This window comes from Sinocyclocheilus rhinocerous, unplaced genomic scaffold (assembly GCF_001515625.1).
Source record: "Sinocyclocheilus rhinocerous isolate Xijiao unplaced genomic scaffold, SAMN03320098_v1.1 scaffold3600, whole genome shotgun sequence".
NCBI lineage: Eukaryota > Metazoa > Chordata > Actinopteri > Cypriniformes > Cyprinidae > Sinocyclocheilus > Sinocyclocheilus rhinocerous.
Window position 1 is genome coordinate 110,546 of NW_015626055.1, and position 12,079 is coordinate 122,624.

Consider the following 12,079-nt stretch of genomic DNA (forward strand, 5'->3'; position numbering starts at 1 on the left):
TTGTTTTCTCAAATATTAACATTAAAGGGATAGTTCACCCAAAAATTTACACCTTCATGTCAAATCTGTGGAGTCATATAAGCCTGAAATGCAATTTAATTTTTAGGTGAAATCTCCCTTCAAGATCCACTAGAATAATATCACAAACTCATTTTACATCTACATCAAAAACAAGTGTCAAGAATATTAGATAAACACAGTGATGAACACAGTGGAGTGTTCATTTGTGGGTTAATATTCGTGCTGTGCATTTGTAATGTGACTGCTAGCCTAGGTTTTGCACTTCTTCCCCAGGGATTTAAAAGCTGACCAATTAATCACGCACACACCATGCACCACTTGTTGTATATAAAGTGGGTCTTGAGTGCGTGCCCTTTACAAAAAGTTGACTGATTCTTCATGAGAGGGCATGCAAAGGTTTCCAGAAGAGACCTCCTTCGCCATCTGACTGACGTTTTTCACTCCTAATACTTGACAGAGCGACTCGATCATCTTTTTGTTAACACAAACATTTAGCATTTGGAAAACTGGACACCTCTTGCATGACAGGTGAGTTCCCCCCACCCTGTCTGGTGGGACTTGCTGTGCACCACTGGAATAGTCATTTACTGAAACTCCCTTCTACTGTGAGTATGGTAATTTCATAGCTAAAATTTGTATGTATTTTTACTTTTTATTAATGTATTATTCTAGGGTGGTTGATGCTCAACCTTCAGATGTGTTTTTAACCGGTCGTTTCATTAACTTGTGAATTCTAGTCATGGTCAATATTTGACTGAGGCTGACGGAGCGTGCAGCTCATGCTGTATTTTTTGGAGCTTATTGAACATTTAACATGTAGCCTAGATGAAGTCCAGGCAGTTGATGAGGTCGGTGATCATTTGAGCTCTGATGTTCGCCTCATGAATGTCATCATGTTTTTTTTAACACACCCAGACAGTCAACACTGACTGCTGGCGGCAGCGACGCTGCTAACGAGCTGCGGGATGTCAGTTGTAAATAACGCAGTGTTGATTTCTTTCTCTCTTTTTTATTGGCAATAATGTCTCGCTTCGTAGTTTTGTCGTGTCGCTTGCAGTGTAGATGGGGTGTCATGGATACAAACACCTGCATGCCGCATGTCCACGTTTTCCTGAGCGTTTGGGACAAGATGACATGAAGCGAGTTCATTTGCTCGACAGACACGTGCGTTGAGTCGGTGTGTGATCTGAACGCATTCTGCAAATGCATTTGACGGTAAATGAGACACTGACATTTGTTAACTGTACTAGACAAATAAGTAATCAGTACGAGAACGAACAGCAGAGATCTGTGTGATAGACTGTAGTAAAAAAGAGTGCAGCTTGTCTCAAATCTCAATGGTCATCATTCCGCCACAATACCCACCACAATACCATGGCAACAAGGGTTATTGTTATTCTAAACCCTATTTAAATTTTAACGAGATCTCCTTAAAGGATTTTAAGCATTATTTCTGTCAGTGTGTTTTAATTAAAAACGTATTTATTTATTTATTAGACGACAGACGTGGTTAATTGCAAGCTACCAAAGTTGAATTGTAAGTTACCTTTTCTGTTGTAGCCTGAGATATGTTAGCAGAACTATCGTTTCCATGGTGATTTCTTTTCTTTTTCTTTTTTAAGTAGTATAAGAATCACTATATGAGACTGAACTCTACCATAGGTCCAAGCTATGTTTAAATTTTAAGGTTTATACAGTACCGTTCAATGTTGCAATAGTTAGCAGAGGACATTATCAAGAAAAGGTTCTTAGTTTTTCCAAATATGCAATTACATAAATGTGGAGAAAGTCTCAAGTAGAATATGGATCGTAATTGGAAAATGATGTGTATGTAAACATGGTCAATGTACACATTGTTTCTCTTGGTTTATTATTAGGTTGGCTTACTAAATAGACATTATGAATGGCTCTGTGTTTCCAGGTCATTGATTTTTTTTCGTTTGCCGTTCTGGATGGTGGCTGGATGGGGAATTGGCAGGCTTGTTTTCGAGACATCTCCATTTGTAAATGAAGACCTTAACAACAAATATTTGTCGCTGTAAAAATAACCCAGCACCCTGCGCCCCGCGCCCCTTCCTTCGACTGCTCCCACCACAGCTGCTGGAGCTTATCCCCAAAGCAACAATCCATAATTAACCCACCGGTTGCTTGTCCCCTTATGTCATATTTCCAATTTACAGTTTCAGTTTTTATTCGACCACCCATTGTGAAATATTTCATTATTAATTTCACAATGCAATTGGATATAAACATTAGATCTTTTCTACAGATTAATCTAATCCACATAACACTTGCACATAAATAACTGTGTTTTCAAGTATATTGCTTTGATTTATCAAAGGTTTTTGCTGGGCCATGTCTTCCACAAGTACCATAATCAGAAAACAGACACAGAATCAGCTTGCGGCCAAACCCTTGACTGCCATGTAACGAGGCATGATTGCTGAAATCATCAGGGTGTATTTATAAAAAGAAAATCTGCATAGGTCAAACGAAATGACAGTGTTCAGTTATAATTTACTGTTATAATAGCATCCTTGTAATGTGGAATTAAAACAGTACTATTTCATTGCTGGTGGCTGGATTGCATGGTGTGCAACAATTCAGCCGTGAATTCACGTCATCGCAGGATCGTGGTGATCCATTATATCATAATGTTCAGGACAAGGATTACGTTTTTCTGTTAAATGCATTATGAAGACGTCATTTTGCAATTAAGACTATATCCTCGGGAAACAAAAAAGATATGAGGCAAATTTCCTAGAACAATGCTGGACATATTATCAGTTAAACACAAACTGTTGTGCTGTAGTTTGTCACCGAGACATAAAACGTCCAGTGGCCATTGAGGTCATAAGCTGGATAAAGCGTATCTCCACTGATAGAGCAAGCATGCAAATTTAATTGCTTGAAAACATTGTTTTGGCTAGTAAGACTATTGAGCCTCTCTGTTTTATTGTTTCACAATTTAACTGTCAATTTTGCATAATAATAAATAAAACAAAGTAATATTTCGGGCTCAATACAATAGCAACAGTAATGCTCAATTAACAGCATCTGTGGCATAATGTTGACGATCACAAAAAAATAAATAATTTAGACTTGTCCCCCATTTTTTTTTTAAATGAAAAAAATAAAAAAAAATAATAATAAAATCCAGAGTTAAGCCCCGTCCACACCAAGAACGATAACGATAAATATAAAGATAAAGATATTAGCATCCACACCAGCGGACGATATGGTCTGTTTATTCAAAGCGCACGTTGGTTTGCCGCTTTAAATTCTTGAGCTCGTTATATAGCAGGATTGATTCTGATTGGGTGTCAATGTTTTTATCGTTCGTCAACTGGAAAAAATTGTTCTGAAAGTGATTCCAATGATATTGTTTCTCTGTGCCTTTATCATTATAGCTGTAGTGTGGACTCTGCTATTCTTAAATATTGAGAATGATTTTTAGAACTATATCTTTATCGTTATCTTTATAGTTATGGTCTTTGGTGTGAACGGGCCTTTACTATGAGGCACTTATAAAGGAAGTTAATGGGGCCAATTTATGGAGGATTTAAAAGCAGAAATGTGAAGCCTGTAATTTTATAAATGGACGTACATTAATTCTTGTGTTAAAACTTGTGTATTTAAGCTGTAAAGCTGTTTAAATTAGCCTTAAAGGGCTCATATGATGTCATTTCAAATTTTCCTTTCTCTTTGGAGTGTTACAAGCTGTTCGTGAATAGATAAGATCCCTAAAGTTGCAAAGACTAAAGTCTCAAACCCAAAGAGATATTCTTTATAGAAGTTAAGACTTATCCACGCCCTCCTAAAACGCCTAGTTTAAACACGCCCCCACATGTCTACGTCACGGTGTGGGAAGATTTGCATAACACCTGTCAAATGTTCACGCAAAGAAAGAAGGCGTAACTTTTATTCTTGTTGTAGTATTGTTGTTGCCGCAGCCGCCATGTCGTGGAGACGCTGTATGTTTCGTTGTGAAAGCAAAACTACTTTGGTTGGCCTTCCAAAAGAGGACGATATCCGCTTCGTCATGCCTGGAGCTGATCCGTGCTGGTCGCTGAGGAAATACATAAATTTCGCGCTGTGGATCGCCGGATTGGCTTTCACTGTGGACGAAGTGGAGTCCAGCCCCGGGTCATCACATGTGGTTGCCAACATTTCCGTCACACGCTTGAGGTATTCAGCCAATCACAACGCACTGGATAGCTGGCCAATCAGAGCACACTTCGCTTTTCAGAACGATAAGCTTTGTAAAAATTGAAAGGCGGGGCATAGAGGAGCAACAATAATGTACAGTATGTGGAAAATAATGTGTTTTTTGAACCTTAAACCGCATAAACACATTGCATTACACCAAATACACAACATAATGTTATTTTTAGCAACGTCATATAACCCCTTTAAAGGCCTGTTCACACCAAGGACGATAACTATAAAGATAACGATAAAAATATAGTTCTAAAAATTGTTCTTAGGATTAAAGAATAGCAGAGTCCACAGCACAGCTATAATGATAAAGACGCAGAGAAACGATATCGTTAGAATCACTTTCAGAACGATTATTTCCAGCTGACACCCAATTAGAATAAATCCTGCTATAATGAGCTCGAGAATTTAAAGCAGCAGACGAGTGTGCACTTAGAACAAACAGACAATATCGTCCGCTGGTGTGGACGCTAATATAGTTATATTTATAGTTACCATTCCTGGTGTGAACAGGCCTTTACAGTCATTTTAGAGTTTGTTGTTTCATTGCCATGGCAACAAGGCTGTGAAGTTGGATATAATGCTATACAGTTAGTAAGTTTTTTTCTTAAATACATGTTTTCTGTAAAAATAAATAAATTCACAATAAATTTTGTGGTAGTCAACATTTTGCATCAAATGCTATCAAATGCGTTTGTCATACTGATCCCAGACCATTCATTCAGAGTGTTAATTTCACGCATATACATGTCAAAGCTATCACTTTTGCACAATCTTTAATAAAAGCATACATGGACACATGAAGTATGTCCGTAGGTGCCAAACAGAGCCCTAGGATGTGTGTATCTCAGTCTTTTTCAAATGATTCCTGGAGTTAATGCCACAGAGCTGTATTGTTGAGTCATGTCCCTTTGGTCACATGTTTGTCAGAGGGCTAAAGGAGGAAACTTAATCGAGGGGGGAGGGACAGCTCTCAGTGGGTGCCTCAAGGTTGGAAGTGAAAAGCATGTGTGTGTGACAGATAGAGAGAGAGACTGAGACAGAGAGAGGTTAGGGTAAAAGGGTAGTGCGCTTCAACTTCCAGAACAGCTTTTCTGTTCTCCAATCACTGCCTTTTTTCACCTCCTGTCCCTCCTACCTCTCTGTGTCTCTTTCTTTTTCTGCCTTTCGGTGGCTGTTTGGCTTCAGTGGGTCTTTGCCATCACACTACAATGACTGCTGTAGCTGTAGCCTCCCTGCAGTGAGCATTCTGAGGTAAGTCTCTCTCGCTGTGTTTCTCTGTTAGAAGCAAAGCATGTGCTTTTCTTCTCTGTAACAAGGTCTAGTTAAAGGGACAGTTCACCCAAAATTGGAAATTCTGTCATCATTTACTCACCCTCATGTCATTCCAAACTTGTATGACTTAGTTTCTTGTGTGGAAAACGAAAGATTATTTTTTAAGGAATTATGGTAACTGAACCATTTTGGTGACCTCTGACTTATATGGTATAAACTAAAAACACATCCGTTCTTTGAAATATAGGTTTCAGAGAAAAAAGTACGTTTTAGGTTTGATATCTTTGGTTTTCTGGTGCTTGTTATATAGGAAGGGTATGTTCATATTTTTGTGGTAGAAAAACAGGCATATAAAGTGTTTGGAGTTGTATTTTGCTGAAAATGAAACTGCAGCCCTTCCTGTCTTACGAAGTGTTTCCTGTTGGAATTCTTCAGGGAGAGAGGAATTATACGCTTAGAAAGATGCTTGAACGAATCGTAATCATGTTTTTTGCTCATTCTTTGTTGTCACTGGACTGTGATTGTCAGGAATGTGGTTCTTTCTCTCTTTCATCCTTTGTATATCCAGCCCAGTGATGATGAGGGGTCTAGAGTTACGCTTGGTATCAGAGTAACAATGACTTTGGCCCAGATTAAGAGCATTGGATGACTCAGTGATTCTTCTAATGGACTGGGATACTGAAGGTTTTACTCATTTTCTAACAAACTTGTTCTATTTAGAGTTCCTATAGTTCAAACAGTAGAGCATGGTGCTAGGAACCGTCAAGATTGTTGGTTTGATTCCTAGGGAATGCATGGACTGATAAAATATATAGTTATAGTAACTTGAATGCATTGCAAGTCACTTTACCAAATGCATAAATATGCATAAAAATGTACATTTATCTAAATTTAGCACTAAATACAAAGCAATACAATGTTGAGTTGCATGTTTATCGACATGGCTCTGACATTTTTTTTTCTATTTCTGACCATCTACTGTCACCAGACAGGCAAATAGCACTGATAACATAGCAACAGCCAATGTGCTGTGATTGCATGCTGTAAAGAAACGGCAATATTGCATGTTTTTTGTTAGAAACTATTATTTATATCACATGGTTCTGAATTTAGTGTTCACATGGCAGCAGCAAAGCGTAATGCTCACAGTGTGTGGATGCTCATAGTCTCTGGGGAACATCTCTGCTGAATCACTGTCCTCAGTCACCTTTAGTGTACAGACACACAGTGGGACCCAAAAGTCTGAGGATGCACTGAAAATCTGAAATAAAAATAAAATTTCAAGAGTTTGACAAACATACAGGTGCATCTCAAAAAATTAGAGTATCGTTAAAAAATTACTTTTTGTAACTTATTTCAAAAAGTGAAACTTTCATATATTCTAGATTCATTACATGTACATTAAAACATTTCAAAAGTTTTTTTTGTTTTAATTTTGATGATTAGAGCTTACAGCTCATGAAAGTAAAAAATCCAGTATCTCAAAATATTAGAGTATTTAGGCTACATTTGAGTTTCATTAAATGACCATCCCTACAGTATAAATTCCGGGTATCTCTTGTTCTTTGAAACCACAATAATGGGGAAGACTGCTGACTTGGCAATGGTCCAGAAGACAATCATAGACACCCTCCACAAAGAGGGTAAGTCACAGAAGGTCATTACTGAAAGGGGTGACTGTTCACAGAGTGCTGTATCAAAGCATATTAAATGCAAAGTTGACTGGAAGTAATAAATTGGGTAGGAAAGGGTGCACAAGCAACAGGGATGACCGCAAGCTTGAGAATACTGTCAAGCAAAGCCGATTCAAACACTTGGGAGAGTTTCACAAGGAGTCACCACGCTCAGACGTCTTCAGGAAAACAGTTACAAAGCCACTTCTGAAACAGAAACAACGTTAGAAGCATCTTACCTGGGCTAAAGAGAAAAAGAACTGGACTGTTCCTCAGTGGTCCAAAGTCCTCTTTTCAGATAAAAGTAAATTTTGCATTTCATTTGGAAATCCAACAATACAGATGAGCTGAAGGCCGCTATTAAAGAAACCTGGGCTTCAGTAGTGCCTCAGCAGTGCCACAGGCTGATCGCTTCCATGCCACACCTCACTGATGCTGTCATTTGTGCTTAAGGAGCCCCGGCCAAGTATTGAGTGCATAAATGAATTTTTTTTTAAAGAACTTGAGTTTTTCTGTTTTGCAAATCCTTTTTTTTTTTTTTGAATGTAGAATATTTGAAAGTTTCACTTTTTGAAATAAGTTACAAAAAAAAAGAACTTTTTCACGATATTCTAATTTTTTGAGATGCACCTGTAAAACAAATAGATTAGTTTGAAATATGAGGAAACTTTTAAATCTCCAAATAAAGCAAATGTTTTCTGATTTTGAATTTAGAATAATAATAAAAAAATTTAAAGCAAAGAAATGTTGTGAAATATTTAAGATTGTACAAATATATGACACTGGCCGTGTGAACCCCTTTGTATAAAAGTTCAGATTTACTTCCATTAAAGTGCAAGATGCTCTTTGGATCCTTCTCAAATCATGCTGGACAACATGATAATCAAATCTGACACAAACATGTGAAGATAATGCAGCTTGAGTGCTGCTGCCATTAAATCAGGGGTGTCCAGTCCTGTTCCTGGAGTTCAGCTCCAACTCCAATTAAACGAACCTGAACCCAAGTAATCAAGGGCTTCAGGATTACTAGAATCTTCACAAGTTGGGACAAGTTGGAGCCAAACACTGCAGGACTTTGGTTCTCCAGGACCAGGATTGGATTCCCCTGGATCAAAGCAAAAGGCCTTGTAACAAAAGGTACATCAAAAGCATTCACAGTAAAAGTTTAACATATGAAGTGTAAGTTTGAAAATAGAGAACCTTCAAAATTGGGGTCATATCATCAACCCGTGGCTCTGAACACATCACAGTTTAGCATAACACAGTATCACAGTTTAACATAACTTTGTAAACCGACTTGTTAAAGTTTTGAAGACCTTTTAGGTCCTAATAAGAAAGGCAACAGTGCACATGAACTCCAGCCATTATAACTACTCAGCCTTGAAAAGAGTGTTCTCTGTTTAGGCAAGTGCATGCTTCACCAACGTCACACACATTACTTAACCTTTGAATGGAGGGTGCTACAGGAAACTGCAAGAAAGTGTCAGGGGAAATAGAGACGCTGAGTGAGCAGGCACACTTAGACTGCAATGGCAACTGTTTTAGTGTTCTCATATTTGGGCATTCACAGGTATGAATTATTCTTTTTTCGAGATGTTTGTATTCTCATGTCATGCTCTTTTCCGTTTTCCTTTTTTTAATTGCCATGTGGTTTTGCGATTCCTCATTGTTAACTTGTCCTTGTATAATATTATGAACAACTGATGCTTTTTCCTTTAAAAATTGTTTACTGGTGGCCTATAGGAAGAAATGAATACTGTGACCTTTCACATACTGATATGACACCTACATCTCTATCGATTTGAATAAGGATGTGGCTTCTAATTTTGGTATTTTCCATTGAGAAATGTTACAGAATTTCCTGTGCAGTGCCTAATTTATACGAGATGCTGTTACTGTGATATTGTATATGAGCTTTGACCTTGTTGTTGACTGATGCTCAGAGAGATTTAGTGTCTGAATGTCTCTCTAATGCAGCATACAAACGTCAAGTTGAAGATAAAATGTAGCATTGAAAAGCACATCTTCCAGCCCCCAGTCTCCTTGGTTTTACAAGGACACGAAAAAAGCCTCTTAGGGAAATGTGATTTATTTTACTCTTCAGAATTGATTTTTAAACTTGAAAATGTGCATATATGTGATGTTGCAATCGTTTTTATGAGTACAAGTTATTTGGTCATTTTCTCTCATAATAATAAAGTGAAATGACATGGAAGAAAAATTGTTCCATCTATTGGGTCCTTGAAAGACTTCCAGCAATATATATTTACTGCTATTCACAGAATGTATCATTTATGTTACTATTTAACTATATGGATCTTTACTTGGGGCTTTAAAGCCATTAATGGAAAGGCTTCAAATGGTCATTAAAGTCTCTTTAAAGTCGAGAGCTTTCTCAGTGCTGCATTTCTCAAAAAACTACAAAAAAAAAAAACAGAAGCTCAGTGAGGAAAAAATAAAGGTTGTCTCTAAAATATTGTAAATTGATCTGTCGGAGAACTTTTAACCAAGCAGATGTTTTCTTTTTCCATGTGTCACCTCAGGTTATGCTGCCCGAAAGTTCCCAGTTGAGTCTGAGTGAAAGAGAAAAGGGCTAAAGCCAGCGCACTTTACAGCATCACACACAAGCCTGACCATAAGCAATGAGTGACCCTCAGGATGCCAGTGACGTCACTTCAGCCGCAGGCTTGACGAAGCATTTGGTAAGTAATCTTTAACTTTAAAATTTTTTAGGCTATGAAGATGATTAAGCTGGAATATGTTTTGCCTATACAGTACATCTAAGGTTCGTTTCATCAGTATTCATCCACTGCTTTTCTATTAAACACAAAATATTAGTAAAGTGAGTGAGACAGTGACCCTGTTTACTTTTTTAACACAATATACCTGTTGCAAATTATACAGGGCAGTGTTCTGTACTGATTCAAACTGTTTAATTGTATTTTTTAGTAATTTATTAAAGAACCAGAACATATGAGTCATTCTGTTTGAGAATTGGACTACACTGGTTGCGCTATGTTTGTGATTATTTAAAAAGAATCGGTTCATAAGAGTCATTTGTTTGTGAATCAAACTACATTGGTCTGTTGTATGTCAATACAACTCAATGTAAAGACGTTTTGTAGTTGTGAGGTTTTGTATATCGCGGTATATTTGGTAGTACACTTTCACGCATCCGCTGAAAATACAGTTGATATCAGGAGAGTTCAAATGTAGATTGCAGAAAATTGGCTCTCCGATGTTGTGCAGCTTAGTGTTTTCTTTGGCACACAGAGGAACTAGTGGCATAAATAGCTGCCAAAGTGTTATCTAAGGTTAGGGGTACAGGTTTGGTTTATTTTCAGCAGTGGGTGATTGTTGTGTGCGTTTGTGTGGTATATGTGTTTAGGAACATCATTAAGTTCTGGTCTGCTCTCAATTGCCATTGATCTAGAGGTCTGAGTCACCAGAATAAGATTTAAAAACAATTTGTGTAACCATGGGGACAGAGCCACCTAATGTGCCATACCCAGAAATCAGTTTACTTCTGAGGAACATTACACAGCAGTGATAAAGACGTGCTGTGCAAATTGTGTCTGGTTTTTAAATATGTCCCTGGAAAACTGTAGTGTTTCAATTAGCCTTCATCTGGGTGGTTTTCTGCTCCTCAAAGAGCCATGCATGGCTTGATGGACTTGCTTCTTACACTCATGAATGGAACAGAGGCTCTCAGCGGTAACAATCAAGAAATCAAACCTCCTGCCAACAAAGCTTATATTGATAAAAGCTCTTATTGATGATTCTGCAGTGTGAATAACATTGTTACATAATAGAACCTTAAGTAATCATTTGAACAGTAGATGATTGTTAAGCATCTAGTTATGGCACCAGACAGTAGTTATAACTTTAAATGTCTTTCAACTTAAACAAGTCACACATTGTCTTGTTTTTCGTTAAAAATAGCTAAACATCAACTTTTTTACCCCATTGTTTTTTTATTTTCAAAGGAATAGTTCACCCAAAAATGACAATTTTGTTATCATTTACTTACCCTCATGTTGTTCCAAACCTGTGTGAGGTTCTTTCCTATGTTGAACATAAAAGAAAATATTTGAAAGAATGCTGGTAATCAAACAGTTGATGGTTCCCATTGACTTCCATAATATTTTTTTCTCTACTATGGAAGTCAATGGGGACCAACAACTGTTTGGTTTCTCAGAATTCTTCAAAATATCTTCTTTTGTGCTCAACATGAGAAAGAATCGCATACAGGTTTGGAACGACATGAGGGTGAGTAAATGATGACTAAATTTTCATTTTTGGGTAAACTATTCCTTTAAGCATAAACCTAGTTTGTTTTTTTAAATAATATTTTTAATAAAACCATTTATTGAAAAAACAATTATTTAATTCCAAGTATATACATGAGTACATAACATATAGAAATAATGTTTAATCATTAATAAGTGAAGTATAGTCAATAAAATGTATAAAAAATTTTAAAATGATCAAAATGTATTAAAATTAAAGAAATATTTGCCAGTGTGGTAATTCAGGTTATATTTTGTAAAACAAACAAACAAAAAACGAAAAACAGGTCTTAATATCTTATGCATGTAATAAGGTCTTGTTTTTAAGGATGTTTAGATATTTTTAAATGTAAAACAAGACAAAATTACTTATTAAAGCGGTCACATTCTGTTAGTGAAGAAACACCCTGTATGTTTAGGTATGATATCAGTTTATTATATCATATCATACATAAAGTGGACATTGTCACAGGAAATGTCTCTTGTAATAAATATTACTTCAGAGCGGGTGGAACAAACAGAACATCCTGAAGCATAATTTTAATACCTGATTACATGATGGTGTTTTAAATATGAGATTATGCAGAAGATCTGGGGTTTTTT

General features: G+C 36.8%; 1 protein-coding gene across 4 annotated transcripts in view; it reads left to right on the forward strand.

The window, feature by feature from the left end:
* Positions 1–396: 396 nt before the first annotated feature.
* LOC107709836 (anion exchange protein 2-like) overlaps positions 397–12,079 on the forward strand; it is a 30,028-nt gene continuing 18,345 nt past the window's right edge. For 2 of the 4 annotated variants that reach the window (XM_016514463.1, XM_016514492.1), the window contains exons 1-2: positions 5,280–5,493; positions 9,731–9,889. In XM_016514463.1, coding sequence (XP_016369949.1) covers positions 9,830–9,889 — 60 coding nt within the window. In that variant the 5' untranslated portion in view covers positions 5,280–5,493; positions 9,731–9,829. The other 2 variants (XM_016514472.1, XM_016514483.1) reach the window with 2 other exon arrangements.